The sequence below is a fragment of the Hippocampus comes genome, unplaced genomic scaffold (genome assembly GCF_001891065.2).
Source record: "Hippocampus comes isolate QL1 unplaced genomic scaffold, H_comes_QL1_v1.1 scaffold73, whole genome shotgun sequence".
Taxonomy (NCBI): domain Eukaryota; kingdom Metazoa; phylum Chordata; class Actinopteri; order Syngnathiformes; family Syngnathidae; genus Hippocampus; species Hippocampus comes.
Genome location: NW_017806238.1, coordinates 317,402 through 334,068, shown reverse-complemented (window position 1 = coordinate 334,068; position 16,667 = coordinate 317,402). Strand labels below are relative to the sequence as shown.

The window sequence follows — 16,667 nt, the reverse complement described above, 5'->3', positions numbered from 1 at the left end:
AATTCTTTTCACAACTGAAATGACATGCTTCACCACCTTATTACATGGTGTAGTACAACAATCACCACCATCGTACTTTATTTCCAGAGGTTGAAGCTAACAGTGGAATTCTACTTCCCAAGTAGAATTTGCGAACATGCGGATCAACCAAACATTGAAATACATCGCTTCAAATCACCGGGAAAAAAAAAATAGTGTGAAAAATACTCAAGTAGCCAAGTATGATCTTTATTGTGATGATAAAAAATGGCTAAATTACAAAAGACCAAAATGGGAAATGGAAAATGGGTCCAAATCAAAAAGTATACAAAAAAATCGGATTAACACCTTAGTCAAATCATCATGGATATCTACAGTAACCCTTGTCTCTTGAGATCCTCGTACGTTTTTTTATTGACTACATTGCCACTTGAGTCCTCATACTCTTCCTGAAAAACACAAAAGTGAGTCAATGAGAATTTTCAGCACTCTTTGGGGGGTTGGAACGGCAAGGTCGATTTCTTTTTTTATGATATTGTGAACACATCTAGGATTTTGATGACAAGTTGAATACGTGACATGCTCTGGCTAAAGAGTTGGCATGTCGCAAAGGGTTGATGTGCGCGTTTATCTATCGAGACACACGCACACACACACACACACACACACACACACACACGTTACTGGAGGGTCATTGCTTTGTAGTGGAAGAAATTATTTTTGCTTCGCAAAGGGAATTATCTTCATTCACTTTACTGTTTGAAGACAAATGGTTTTATTCTTTTAATCGTAAATGTTTTACTTGTATCTTCGAATATAGAGAAAAGTTCGACAGTAGACCGACCCTCCTTTCTCACTTTGCCCACCTTCCCTTTTTTCCACTAACCTTTGCAGCCCATGTTAAATGTCATGAGAAAAAAATCCCCAAAAACTAAAGATGTCGCGAGCCGCTGAAAAATGAATGGTGGGCCACGAATGCCCCGCACTGGATTTTGTAAAGTCCGTGGGTCGCAGGCTTGATTGCTGTTATTGCAAGCCAAATATTAAATGTTGAAATTCATTTAAATAATGTCTGTTCCAATAGTTTTGCTCACTTGAAAAGTGGTTGGCTACAACCGTTTAGATATCAATAAAATGAAATCAAGGATGTACTCCTGAACTTTGGTGTCTTTATCTTGGCGCTTGTTGTTTTAAAGTGCTCTATGAATCAAGGTGAGTTGAGTTTGGATTTGAAAGCCAATTTTTTTTTTCAAGAAACAACAAAAACAAAGTAATTGACCTTGCCGTTTTTTTTTGGGGGAGGGCTCGGGATTTCACAAAGTGTTTCCTTACCTCTGTGTCAGGCTGCCAACGCTCTAAGGCCTTTTGGGACTTCAGTTTTGCCCACACTAGTGTTGAGGGGGGAAAAAAAAATCCAGTTACGAGAAGAAATCTACTGACAAAACCACTCCAAAAACTTGCAGAAGGGTTTGACATTAACAGTGGCTTGGTGACCGTTTTGGGCCACCTGAAGTTCATTGACGCTGCCCTGACAGCACAAATTTCAGGAATAAATACACAGAAATCAACTTTTTTTTTTTTACTTTTTAAAAACTAATTAATATTCAATAGTTTAAGTTTTATCCAATTAAATTGATCATCATTGATATTTCGATTGCGCTGGATTCCCACGTGTGTCCTTGCATAAGGAATGGCTTGAACAAGATTTTTCTTTTTTGTAAAAATGTTAAAAAAAAAAAAAACCTCAAGTTGGATTTTATACTGAATTTAAAAAAAAATCTAAAAGATCTTGAATATCTTGTCTTTGTAGCATATTTAATTAAATGTAGGTTGAACATGATTCGCAAAGCATTGTATTCTGTTGAACATAACGTTAATGGACTTGTGCCACCTGGCGTTGAAATTCTTGTCAGTACAAGTCCAAATGAAAAGAATGCAATCATTCACATCGAACCTTAATTGTGTCCCAACCTTTGGCGGGCCGGATTAAAAAGTCCAATGGGCCGTACTTTTGCCGACCTCTGCTCTATATAAATAAAGCTGTATTGTATTGTATTCCCTTTAGCGTAGCTCAATCTAGTGGATGCATAATGCAACCACGCCACTATTGTAGCTTTTATTTTATGCGCCTTATAATGCAGTGCGCCCTATCTATGAAAACTGTTTGAAAATAGGCCATTCATTGAACGTGAACCTCATAATCCAAAGCGCCTTATTGTGCGGAAAATACATAGCCTGATGACGCTACAGTAAGATTTGCTGTGGAAAAGGTGAAGAACTGTGAATACAGACACCCTGGTTGACTGTAAAGTGTACAAGTACAAGTAAATTTAGAAGTAACTTGGCGCTTTACCTTTCAGAACATTGTGAAAACCTGACATTTAAACAAGGTTGTGAATCCCAGGTTATCCAAGACGGACGGGACTTACGAGAGACGGCATCCTCAATCTGTGTGACATTAGCAAAGTGGGCAGTGTTGGGGATTCCAAGACAGCGCATACCGTGGGCATGCCTCCATTCCTGACCAAAACAGGAAAAAAAAACCAACCGTTGAAGAGGAACGGCCTTTCGGCAGTAAACAGACATTTTATACGAATTACGCATCTTAGTTAAAATATTCTAAACTTGGCGCTAGAATTAACCCTTTCAGGGACAGCGGTCACTACAGTGGACATCTGATCATGTTATCGGTTACAAGGGGCATAAAAGTCTTACATTTGCAGAGCAGCTGTGGACAACGTAACGTCCGCTTTACATCCGGTGTCTACATAGCATCGCCACCACAGCAGCACAAAAGCTACATTACTGTAAGCATTTATCATGAAAGTAGGGCGCATAGTCGGTACATGCTCTAAATACGAAGCAATTTGAAACGCAGTCGCAAAACAAGATTTAAAAAAAAGAGAATCTTGGTACAGATTAGGGCATTTATATGGAAAACACGTCTCTACTTAAACATTTTTTTAGTAAAGAAATTTTATCCAAAACATATTAATGTCATAAGTAGAGATACCACAGTATCATAAATATTGAAAATATGTGAACCTCAATTAGTGCCACATTGGAGAAATGTTTAGTTTCAGCAGCAACAGTGAATACAGGAGTTAGGAGAAGACAACTATTGTCTGTGAATAAACCATTCAATCCAATCCAATCTATCAGCACCGTTATTTGAGATCTGATTATTCTTGCTTTTGTGACTACGGTTGAAAACAAAAATCAGTCCATCCCCAAAATATTACCCATCTCGAACCAAAACACAGAAAATATTGTAATCGTCAATGTAGAATATTTGACAAACCTCTTGCGTTGGATTATCATTAGATTATGCAGGTGGTCAAAACATTGTGATTGATCAGTGTATATTATAATGGCGGGGTGTGGGCAGTTAGATTTTCAAGACATGCCCCACCAACTTCCTGCGACAAACTCTGAAGCTGGACATGAACCATTTGTCTACAGCGGTCAGTTAACAAATTTGGGAATGATGTGATGAAACCCATGGGCAGAATTCCTTTGAGAGCAACAACCACTGGAGAATGAATGTCTGAATCTTTGCTTGAGTAGAAAATACCGCAAAGTGTCGTTGAAAGGCTTTTGGTCCTCGGTAGGTGTAGTTTCCACAGATTTCACAGTTGTAGTTGATATTCAGGCCATGGAGTTTATAGAGCCAGTATGGAATTGGCTGAAAGGAAAGTGAAAGCAGAGTCAAACTCATCATAAACCAGACAATTTGCGACGCGGGCTGTGAAAAAACATTTGGTTGAACCACCTTTTTACTGTAACATATTGAATGAGGAATTAAATACAAGGCCCACATTTTTTTTACGTTTCCGTAAAGGGAGAAACGAAATATATCTAACAATATGAGAATATTTATTTGCCCGCAGTTTACTTTGATATAATTGGTAAATATTAAGAGAAGAGCTCCTTCAAACATTCCTAGTTTTAAATTTGAATTAAGGGCTGTTTATTTTGTTTTTATTTTTTGCAATCTTACAAAGCTCTTCAACAGCTGCCGAAGATGAAAGAAGCTGAATTTAACAACAGCACCAATTTGCCAATGCAATTTAAAATCGCTGTCCAATTTAAAACCCAAGTTTGAGACTGTTTGCTTAAGATGTGACACTAGGGGGCCCAGGTCAACACGGTGGGATGTACGAGGGCCACTGGGACCAAACACCATAACTTCTGTGAACACATCCTTTTTGCTCAGTGGGACATTGATTGATGTGTCATCTGCATTGCAGTGGATGGAAACACTATATTTTCTTAGGATGGGCCCTAAGGGCAGCAAATACAGTGAAAACAGCAGGGCCCCAAAATAGAACCTTGTGGAACACCATCTGTGAGAGGGGCAAAGCGGGACTCAGAGCAACACAAAAACTCCTGTCAGCCAAATCGGATCTCAACCACTCTGGAGCAATACCACAAATGCCCACCTGGTGCTGCAAACGAGCAACCAGAATACTGTGGTCCACTGTATCGAATGCTGCAGTTAAAGCCAAAAACCAAGACACAAAGTCTCCAGTGTCATTTGCTTGGAGGATATCATTAGAAAGTCGTAACAGGGCTCACTCTGTGCTTTGCATGATCGTGAAACCAGACAGCTTTCTTTTAACACCCACTTTTGCGTCACTTTTATACCTTGCCATCCCAACCCAGTGGCAAATTTTTGGGGTTGTAGATTATCTCGTTGTCTTCGTCTTCGCTTTCACTCTCACTGAGCTGTTCCTCCTCCTCTTCCTCACGTTCCTCTCCAGTCCGAGCTTGCTTCCTCTGGACATTCTCATGAGTAAGTTGCCTCTGCTCCTACAAAAGTAAATCAACACGAACTTGTTGTCTGCTCCTGAAGTTATCACAAAGTTCGGTAAATCAATCTCTTAAGAATTATTTGACAACATTATACTTACACCAAGGACTTCAACATATTCATAGAGTTGAGCCTCCAGAAAGCCAATTTCCTTGTTTCGCTCTGTGTCTCTGGAGGTACGGTGAATGGAAAACAGAAATGTCACCATCATCAGCCACTTACTGAGTGCACGGATTAGATCACATTACAATTACCGTATTTTCACACCTATAAGGCGCCATTAAAAGTCTAAAATTTTTTCCAAAGTGGACAGCACGCCTTATAATGCGGAGCGTCTTGTGTATGCGCTGAGTACCAAAACCTGACAGAGAGCCAACACGCGTTTATATAGAGAAAAGGCGGAAGTGAATGAGGACAGGCATGCGGCGAAGAAGTCGGCCAATCAGTGAAGGGTGGGCGTGTATATATAAGAGAGAGAGAGAGAGAGAAAGAGAGAGAAAAAAAAGGCTGACGTGAGTGAGGACAGGCATGCGGCGAAGAAGTCCGCCAATGAGTGAAGGTTGGACGTGTAAGTGATGCTATAGGCACGCCCCTAGCAGGTACCAGCACCTGTATAAAGTGTGGATACGTGCGTTATTGCAAAACAACTTCGGTTTTGGTTTCTAAGAACCCCCGAAATTACTTCTACAAAGAGACACGCCTACAAAGCTCAGTTCAAGCTTCAAGCCATCGGTTATGCGGAGAAACATGGGAATCGAGCAGCTGCGAGAGAATTTCAAGTCAACGAATCCATGGCTCGCAAATGGAGGAAGCAGGAGAACGAGCTTCGCCAAGTCAAAAAGACGAAGCTGAGTTTCCGTGGACAGAAGGCGAGGTGGCCCGAGTTGGAAGACCAACTGGAGCGGTGGATTGTTGATCAAAGAGCAGCCGGCAGAAGCGTCTCCACAGTCACCATTCGACTGTGTACTCACGTTTGTTCGACTGTGTACTCACGTTTTTTGATTGATCAAAAAACGGGAGTACATTGTAAGCTGGCTAAATAAAATGCAACCGAACTCAGTTTTGCTTCCGTTGCCTTTTTAAAAACGTGTTTTTAGCGTGTATCCGTATGTCTTAGCATGCTACCGTATGCTTCAAGCTAACGTGTTTTTAGCGTGCGTGCACGAATGCCGTATGTTTAAGCTGGCGTATGTTTTAGCACTGTAAAACTGCGCCCAATAATACAGTGCGTTTTGTCTATGTGTAAAATACCAAAATAGCACCCGTTAGTGAGACTGCGCCCAACAATACGGTGCGCCGAATGGTTGTGAAAATACGGTACATTTAAATTGATTTGCTAAAAAAAAAAAAAAAGATTTACATTGTCAAACTCAAGCCTCAAGCATATTTGATTAAAACACATTTTCAACACAATTGTGAGATGGCATTATGAAGTATCCATACTTGATATCTGCAAGTAGTGTATTTTAACATGTACTCTGAAATAAAAATGTGTTTTTGGTGCATTTATAATAGATTGTTTATAAACACATACTTCTTGGGTCCTTTGGCTTTGGGATTCTTGGCAAACAGCGAAGGGTCCAGCAATTCCAAAGATTTGCCTTTGGTGCTAAAGAGTCGCTGCGCTCTCTCTTCAAGAGTCCTGTCAAACAAAAGCAGAAACAAAGACAATAAATAAATGTTCAGTGTTTGATAAACAGTTTGAAAGAAGGGGAAAGCGAGCTGGCGCGCTAGTCAAGGTACGTCAGCATGGATTTCGAACCCCGCTCCCATCTTGCTAATCTACGTTCTCTGCCAAATAAGATGGATGAACTTCTGATTCTGAAATGCAGGTACGTAACAACATAGTATGGATGGGTACATCTGTTGTAGGCGCCGATTCATTTTCTTCCGCTCATCAAGGATGGGGTTGCTTTAGCAGGGAAGCCTAAATTTCCCACACCCCAGCCACTTCAACTAGCTCTTCCCGGGGGTCCCAATGCGTTCCCAGGCCATCCGGGAAACATAGTCTCTCCAATGTGTCCTCTGTCATCTCCGGGACCTCCCCTGAGTGGGGACATACCTGGAACACCTTAACAGGCAGACATCCAGGAGGCAATTAAACCAGATGCCCAAGCAACCTCACCTGGCTCCCCTTGAGGCAAAGAAGCAGCGGATCAACTGAGTCCCTCCCAAATGACTGTGCCTCTTAACTCATTCACTCCCAAAGACGTTTTTAAACGTCTTTTCAGATTTGGTCCAGAATTGGCTGGTACTGAATGAGTTACCTAGCTCAAAGGGAGACCACAGACACGCTGCGGATGAAACTCATTTTGGCCGCTTGTATACGGGAAATGTGTCCTTTTGGTCATGACCCACGCCTCGTGACCATTGGTGAAGGACTGAACGTAATTTTGAAATTGGTGACGGTATTACCATACACACTGGTGTCATGAGGAGACGGTGATGCAGTGACAAAATTTGAACATCGCCCAACCCTACCGAACATGCATGTTTTTTGGAATGTGGGAGGATATCGGAGTACCCGGCGAAAACCCACGCAGGCATCGGGAGAACATGCAAACTCCAGCCAGTAAGGCTGTAGCTTGGATTCAAACCGTTACTTCTGCACTGTGAGGCAGATGTGCAAACCAGTCATCAACCGTAATGCCTCATATTAGCGGGCTTGAATGCATTTATTTATTCAAATATATACTTCCGCTTATCCGAGGCAGGGTCACGGGGGCAGCAGCTTAAGCAGAGAAGCACAGACATCCCTCTCTCCAGCCACTGCGTCCAGCTCATCCTGGTGGGTCCCGAGGAGTTCCTAAGCCGTTTGGGAGGCAGTCTCTCCAGCATTTGCTGGGTCCTCCTCGGGGCCTCCCTCCCAGTGTGTCCTGCCCGAAACACTTCACCAGGGAGGCATCCAGGTGGCATACAAACAAGACACCTCAACCGGCTCCTACCAATGCGGAGGAGCAAGGGCTCGACTCCGATGTACAGTATAATAGGTGGTATAAAGTTTTGGGTCAGTGTGGGGAAGAGAAAAAGATGAGCGGCAAATACCCATATACACAGCAATGCTGGGATATCAAAATGCATCATTTACTCTCACTTGAGAAAATAAAAAAGTAATACCATCCCGGTAGCATGTCTGCGTGATCATACATTAATAGCGGCGCCAACCACACTTTACCTCGCGTCACAAAATGAGTTGTGTCGACCAGAAAAACGGGGGAGAGAGAGTAACTTACACTGAAACATTCATGACTCGAGGTAAAATTTCCCATTGAAATGAATGAAAATGTAATTGATCCGTTCCAGCCCTTAAATTGGATTATATTTACCGTTTTTCAACCAGTGTGGTTAAAAATAAATATAATCATATAGAAACAAGTGAAAACAGACACTATTATAAAGAAATAAAACACTTATAAAACATGTCTATTTATTGGTAATTAGAGCTACCAGAGGAGGTGTAAAGGGGAATTACCGTATGTGTGTTTCTTTTCAAATTCATTAGTTGACAATTTAGCAGTTTCACTTTTCTTCAGGACCATTTTGATGGTTTAGCGCTTTATTTAGATTTTGGGAAAAGTTCAACATGTTTGTAAATACGGGACCAGCTTCCGCATTCAATCAACGTGACCACTTCCAGCGTCTGTGATTTGGTGTATGTATTTTTTGTAGGCTGGATGACTAACTTTAATTGTACAGGAAAAAATTGCATTCGTAACTCCAGATTCCGCTGTATTTTGAATTTTATGCATATTTTGTGATCAGTGGTAGTAATCTCTTTCCTGGCCGATCGAGCAATCAGCTGCTTCTTGTAGACATAACTGAGATACTGTTACGTGTCAGAGGCAAACTCACCCTCCACATTTAAGTCCCAATGCCAGAAGAGCAGACTTTAATCTGTCCAGACCGAGGGAAGCTAACTCCTGTGTGACAGAAATAAGAATTACATACGGACACAACATGATATTCATATTATATATGTCATGTAGTTGTATTTTTTTACCTCCCAGGACGAAAAAGCTGAGAGGTCCAGGTGAGCTCCAGCATGTGTCAAAGCACTACTTGTCTCTTTCTATAGCAAAAAAAAAAAAAAAAGACAATTAAAATAACCATGGCTGGTCAGATTCAATAAACAACCTAACTTAAACCAATTAGGAAGACGACCTACAGGCCAGCCTGGAAAAGTGCCGCTCTCCCACTTCTTCTCAAAGTCTAGCAGTACTTTGTCATACAGGTCATTCTGGTCAAGGAGAGGTTTGACCCGGTCTGTGTAGTCCTGCAGATACTCGAGCAGCATTTCCAAATACCTGCATGGAGATATGAAAACATGGTCCACATTTGCATGTTGCATTTTTAAGAAAAGGGTCCTTCAGTGGAGGTCAGCTATCGGCTCATTTCACACATGCATCATTCTAAGTATGGAAATTATTTAAAATATAATTTTAGTATGATATTCACTTAGGGCTGGGAGATATGACTGAAAAGTATATCACGATATGAGTATTTCATATTGCAACCGGTTCAGGGTGTCCCCTGCCTACTGCCCGAAGACAGCTGGGATAGGCTCCAGCACCCCCCCGCGACCCTTGTGAGGATGAAGCTGATCGGAAAATGGATGAATGGATGGATATTGGAAATAAGTACCCGGAGAAAAAAAGGCTGAATTTATTTTATTTTAATACAATTCTTAATCTTTGGTCAACGCAACTATGAAAATGTCAAATAAACCGGTCAATATACCACATTTTCCACACTGTAAGGCGCATCTTCAATTAATGGCTGATTTCAAAACTGTTTTTACATATAGGGCGCACCGCATTATAAGGCGCACAGAAGAGAAGCCACAATAGTGACTGCGGTTACGTTATGCATCCACTAGATAGAGCTACGCTAAAGGTAATACAATACAATACAGCTTTATTTGTGTAGCACTTTCACAACGGGCGGCAGCTGTGACAAAGCGCTCTATAGAACATTTAAAAGACTACGTCCAAGAAATCAGAACATTGATCCATATGTAAGGCGCAGCAGACTATAAGGCACACTTTCGGCTTTTGAGAAAATTGAATGCTTTTAGATGCGCCTTATAGTGCGGAAAATACAGTCATCATTAAATACACTCCTTTCTAAACAATGTGCCTTGTTTGGCGGGGTGAAAAATGTTTCACTATATATACTACCGTATATATATTGCTTCTGTCAATATTGCTAATTGTTATTTTTAACCTATTTAAACAAAGAAGAAGAAGAAAAAAAAACATTTTTTGTATGTATAGTCATAAAGTGTAATGTGCAGCTTCTCCTCCACTAGTGCATTGTAAATGCTTCTTTGTATTCGATGCTACCACAAAGCAATATTGTTGCTGCACTTATGTTACTCTCTTGTATTGCCAGTATTACAGTTGACCAACCGTCTTTGGAATACTTTATATTTTTTGCAGACTCGATATTGCCATAGTCCATTCATATTTTACTTGCATGATTCGGACAAAGCTCACACTGGCGCTAGCATGTCAAAGACAGGGAACTCCTTGTACAACACATCTGAATTCGGAGGTGTTTTAATCAGGTTAGGATGCCTTATATCGTTTTATGGGAAGAGTTGTACCAAGTCTCCCGGTCATTTATTTGAACGAATTTCACACCTGGTGAGTATGTCGCACGCATGCGTTGTCGGTTTAGCTGCTGCTTCTTTGTTGGTTTGGATGCTGCTTCGTTGGTTAAGCGGCTTCTTCTTTGTTGGTATAACAGCTTCAACATGTTTTGGAGTTTGCTTCCTGATTTTATTCGACTGACCATTTTATCCAAGGTATTTTCAATTGATATTGATCACGTGTCAATCCCAATATATATTGATGTTGAATTGTTGCCCACCCCCGATACTCACTTTTTGTATTCTGCATTCTTTCTGTCTTTGGGGATGTCAAACAGCTGGTCAAATGATGACAGGTAAGTGATGTACTCAATTTTCTGTTGAAGGAGGTATACTGATTAATAACGAGCACGACTTTGCTTAGTTGAGTAAAATGAATGATGCAAAACAGAAAACAACCTCAGCTGCCTTCAAGTTGATATACTTCAGGTAGCAGTCATGAAGGTCAAGGTAGCGGCCATATCCTTCTTCATCCGTGAATTCCACGAGGTCTGCAGCAGTTTGTTTGTTTAGGTCCATACACAGAATAACTACACCAAATAATGACCCGATTTCCCAAATTGAAGCGCAAGATCTCAGAGAGAGAGAGAGAGAAAGAGATCGAGAGAGAATTATTACACTACAGATGGCAAGACTTACTCTGAGCCTCATCACTAGGGTTGTCTCTGGCTCTCATGAGCTCTTCGAATTCTGCAGACATTGGAATGGAAATCTACAGGGATACAAACATTGCATAGCATTAAAAGAACAAAAAATAAAAAAAAAAAACCTTCACATTTAACTTAAATTGACAGTCTACAATAATGGATCACTTACTTCATTTGGGTGCTTCCTGTGGAACTCCTTTATCTGTTTAAGTCGGCTGGAGAACTCTACAAATTCATTGGGCCCCGAGATGGCAGCAAGCTCATCCCTCCTCATTCTGCCAATGATATAGAGAGCATGATTATCGAACTCAACACTTCCAAAAAGAAGATTAAGTCATGTCAGTCTGTCCTTGTGGAAGCCCGTCTGAGATGGGCGTAATGTTAAGTCGTATCGGCACAAATTTTTCAAAAATAAATATCGAACTCTGGATATGTACTTTGCCGTGCTAGCGTCATCCAGTGTTCCGTGTTCAACTGTGAATACTGTTCAGTCTTGTTGTAAAACACAACATGTCTTTGGCCGGTTGGGTCTCCAACGATCAAGATATCTGGAGCTTAAAACGCAGAAATGGATGCATTTTGTGAGTTGCGGGCTGATAACTTCGATCACTTGTGTCATGCAACAGGCAGCGGATGCTTGTGATTTCATATTTGTTGTCTCATTTGGAATACACTCAACTTTTGTGTTTGAATGGATAGGATGACGAAGATTGACAACTCTTACAATCGGCGAGACACAAGCTACATTCAAATACAGTCCGACATTTCAAAGTCGAAATGAAAAAAAGTCCCTAAGACACCAAAGGCGCTCCAACTGGGCGTCTTCAGTCAAGAGTAGGCGCACAAAGCGGAAGCCCATCTGTGACACGTGTCATGCTAAATGATTCCTTTATAAATTCAAGATAAGTCCTGTAAGATATGTACAAAATGTAATACTGCCATATTGTTGCAAGATATCTCGATAAGGAAACGATAACGATATTACATTGAGTTCAGTGACAACTAAGCACACTTGTAAAAATGAAGAAAAAAAAAGTAAATATCAATCTAAAAGGATGTGAGAGTTTTTTTTTTTGTTTTTTTTTTTATTAGAATTTACTGACAGCCATCATTATTATCAAAGTCAGCAACCATCCAACCCTTTTCTAATCAGCTGTCAGAGATGTTCGCTCGGGCAGTTGAGCAGAGGCTCGACGCAGGAACAGATCGACTTTCACTGCCAGCAGGAGGCGCAGTTTTCTATGAAGCCACTCAGTGTGCGCTTCTCAACTGACACCCGACCTCTGCAGCCTCTGTATGCAATTGACAAGTGATATATCAGAAAAAAAAAAAAAAAACTCCCTTCTTCATTTACATATCACGCCCCCTAGGGCCAATTTAGAGTGTTCCATTAACCTGCCACGCATGTTTTTGGAATGCGGGAGGACACCTGAGTACCCGGAGAAAACCCATGCGGGCACGAGGAGAGCATGCAAACTGCACACAGGAAGGCCCGAGCCGGAATCGAACCCCGTACCTCTGCACTATGAGGCACAAGGGGCTAACCAGTCGACCACCGTGCCGCCCCAAAAGTCAGCAATAAATTAAAATAATTAAATTCTCATTGCGCTTTAATGATACATGATGATTTGTGCACGCATGACCGGAGTTAGGATAAGCGGTTAAGAATTTAGATGGATGTGTTGTGTGGCTTGCAGGGGAAAAAAAAAGGTGAGCTCTCATCCCCGCACATGACAATGGTTGTGTATGTGTTGATGCATGACATGGCGATGTGATGTGTGGACTCCCGCCATATGAACGATGCCAGCCTCGGTCGGGTTTTGGGGGTCCCCATACAATCGGTCGCATTGCATGGCTTTGTATTAAGCCGCAAAAAGATGGTGGCTATCGAGGAGAAGAGGCATGTTGCCACGAAAACAGCACCCGCGTAAAGGATATATTGAAAGGTGAGGCGCTGGGTACTTCAACATTTTTACAACAAGCTCTGCTTATTTTACACACTGCTAATTTTGAAATTATAAATATGGTCATGTAATGTTCTAAAACACCTTTTTTGTGTACCGTCCAGATTTACTTTACACCGAACACTCAAGTAGATTTCTTGTGTGTGTGCTATCTATCATTCATGTGATATTCAGCTGTTACATATTAAGCTGAAAGGGAATATATTTGATGTTGCATTGTAGCGCGTTTGAAATGTTTTTGATTAAAATTTGTGAAGGTTCGTGTTTACAGGGCCATCTCTGAGTTTGTAATTAGTGACAGACCAAAATGCTTTTTTTTTCAAATTACCGATACGAATTATTAGCAGTGAAACAGGGCGCTCACTGGTATATGAGGCCCATATTCGTTTGCAAAAAAAAAAAAAAAAAAAAAGGAATGAAAATTGTGTCAACATTTTGAAAAAGAAGAAATCCCAACACTTTAAGATTAAGAAAACCTTTATTAGTCTCGCAATGGAGAAATTCACAATTCACAGCAGCAAAGTTATGAAAGGAAGAAGTAGAACAACAAAATATAGGAGCTGCTGGAAAGGCAGCCACTCTCGCGGCGCCATTTTGAAGTTACTTTGTTTTAATCCCTTTTAGCATGTTTTTTTTTTTTTTTTAAACACGGCTTTGGTGATTTACAACATGTTGAAGATATTTTTCGGCGACGCAGCAACTAGCCAGAAAAAAAATGAAAGTCTCATCAACACGGTTGTGTTTTGTCCCCGTTGCTTTTTGTGAGTGTTCAGTCATTCTTGTGCGTCTCATATGCAGTTGCCATCTCAGCCACACTGGCTCTCCATGAGAGCAGGGGAAAACAATTAAAATTACAGCTCGAAACGGTTATAAGAGAAGACTTTCACTTTCAGTGCTTCGTCGTCAACTTTTACCATGTACTGTGTATATAGCGGTGATTGTTTCAAAGTGCTCTATAAATAAAGCCGGCTTTCATACAGACACGAAAACGCTGCCATTCACTCACTTCTTACTTGTAACACTATTTCCCTCTAAATATTATCAGCAACTTTATTCCAAGTGGTTAAATTTCTCTCTGTAGCCATGCGATTGACGTAGCAAATTAGCTCTGCACTGTGACAATGGGAGAGCCTCAAAGCAAAGTAGCTTCCTGTTGCGAGCAGAAGTGCCCCTTGTGTTTATATGCTGTCAAAAAAAAGGCTGATGTCGACAAGTGGCAAAATGCTAAATATTGGCGTTACTATTTTTCATATTATCATTGTCATTTGATTCTCATTTGCATTTAAAGAGTAAAAATGTACCTATATGAGAAATTATATATATTTTGCGGGGGATCTGAGATTTTATTTTGAAAGCCATATCACCTTGTCCTATTCTAACTGGCTTATTTGAGGGGTTCTCGTGTAAAGCTCTAGATTTCAGATAACTCTTCCAAACGCTGCACACTGGCAAATAGGGCTACCAGTACTTTTTCTCCCCAGTAAATGCCACGTGACAGAGGACACAAATGCGGCAATGAGTCCAAATCGTTTTGTGATGCTTCTGTCATGGCGAAAGAAGGCAAGAATATTCAGTTGCTGCATATTACCAGTAATACAGGGAATAGAAAAAGGTGGTTTGATCTTAGATGCATTTGACGTAGACAGCTGAGACTGACAAAATAACAAGCCAAACTCAAAAAGAGGGCGCGTCAATTTGTTGTGAATCTCATCCCGAAAGAAAGCCATAAATTACTTTTTAGGGAGTGAATTTTAGTTCTGATGTAATTTTTACACGCATATTTATTATATAAGCGCCAATGCTCAGTCTGTCCAAGTGTCCCTTTAAAGCAAAAGTTTAAAAAAAAATCCCTGGGCTGTTTCACGTTATTGCTAGTATACAAAATGTTTCACATATCTGTGAACACCCCGTTTCAACATGTGATGTGCTACTTAAATTGTTTGTAGGGAAGACTGCCACTAATAGAGCCTATATATTAATTCCATCCAACAATAAAGTTACATTTTTTGTAATGCGTGTAAATAACATTGTTAGCCAGTGAGTGTTTGTGGTGTGTTGGCAGAAAAGAAAAAAAGATTAAGTGTTGTGCCTGATATGCAAATAACTCTTTCTTTGATCGAAGTAGTCATGTTTCTTAAAACTGGGAAAACAAGGACTCACCCATCTTTGTCTTCGTAAGAGTCTCTGAGATTGGCACTCACTTCCATATACCGCTACAAAAAAGAAATGACAGTCAGTGTACATCAGACAACAAATGATGGCAGGATTAGCAAATGGGAAAGGTGTAAAGATCGCGGGCATTTCAGTGAACTATCAAGTGTACACACGACAGGCAATACTGCACTGCTGAGAAATTTCAGCAGACATACATAGGGGCAGTAGAGTTGTGTTTTATAACAATATACAGATGATCGAGGCATTTTTTTCTGCCTCGAATACCCGTTTATTTCGGTGATGTTTTATCCTTTGGTGTCACAAGTTTGAATCATGCGCTGTACCTTTTTATGTTTACAATTTCTTGCAGCCAGTTGGGAATTGTAAATGAGCCGTTCTGTATCATATTTATTGAAATATTAACTAGTTAAGCAAATGAACAACTTTGCTGTAGCTCGTGGTATAAAAAGAATCGGCAAAATTATTTGGGCCCTACAAAAATAAACGGATATGGTTAGGGTAAAGTAGGAGGTTAATAATAATAAAAAAAGGGACAATTTAACTTAAAAAATAGGTTGGAGGTGTAATGAAGAAAAGTTCAAGTGTAACCTACGAGCTGGCACACTAACCGGTGTACGTGTAGTTCTCACGCGAGTTACGGCTAAATTACGCTTGTCGACAAAGGGAAAATAACCACCGCGAATGAATATATTTTAAGAAACTTACGTCCAACATGGATCTTGTCCTGTGATCCGAATTGATCTGCTCTCGCAACTGTTGACACAATACAATAGCATTCAAGTAAACAACGATACTATTCATTTGAACGTCTTTGTTAGTTATACAGTAATGCTAATTCTAGCATAACCCAGTAACACTCACCGTCGATTTTTTATGTAACACCTCTTTGGTTTTAGCATCCATTAGCCTCTCCTTTTCTTCATGATAGCGACGTTGCTGCTCTAAAATTGACTCCATGTTTCATACAGTAGAGTAATGCAACCAATCCAGGAAAATAGCAGGATAAAGATAGCCCACAAAGCAAAGTCCGTAAATCAAACGCGGTTTTCGGAGACACACGCGTTCTTGTCTGGGTTGAATGGAGGTTGGCATCCACTGCTTTCAGATGTATTATCGCCATCTACCGGACTGGCGTGGGTATCAGGAGAGAGGTTGCAATTGCCAATCGAGATTACGATCCATACGTTATTATAGGCGTAATTTACGGAAGGAAAACTTGGGCACCTTTCCCCTGCACTTTTTCAGAGGGCATTTTTTGGATCCTGCATCCCCCCCCCCCAATATCCCCCTCCAAAAAACGTCATGACGTCACCCACCCCAAACACGTCTTCACGCGCGCGATAGCGCCTGTCCTCGAAGCGCGCGACATCTGCCCGCCGCCAAACCAAATGAATAAACTTTATGAAATAGATTGTAGCGATGGCGAAGCCTCACACTCC

General features: G+C 40.8%; 1 protein-coding gene across 1 annotated transcript; it reads right to left on the bottom strand.

The window, feature by feature from the left end:
* Positions 1 to 207: 207 nt before the first annotated feature.
* sf3a3 (splicing factor 3a, subunit 3) lies at positions 208 to 16,336 on the bottom strand. The gene is made up of 17 exons (XM_019857302.1): positions 16,090 to 16,336; positions 15,934 to 15,981; positions 15,214 to 15,266; positions 11,259 to 11,364; positions 11,082 to 11,154; positions 10,842 to 10,933; positions 10,677 to 10,759; positions 8,958 to 9,096; positions 8,793 to 8,861; positions 8,645 to 8,712; positions 6,327 to 6,434; positions 4,893 to 4,962; positions 4,627 to 4,791; positions 3,554 to 3,664; positions 2,409 to 2,499; positions 1,312 to 1,367; positions 208 to 428 (listed from the first exon to the last, which is right to left on the bottom strand). The coding sequence occupies exons 1-17, from the start codon at positions 16,183 to 16,185 to the stop codon at positions 351 to 353; spliced, it is 1,506 nt and encodes a 501-aa protein (XP_019712861.1). The 5' UTR covers positions 16,186 to 16,336; the 3' UTR covers positions 208 to 350.
* Positions 16,337 to 16,667: the final 331 nt, after the last annotated feature.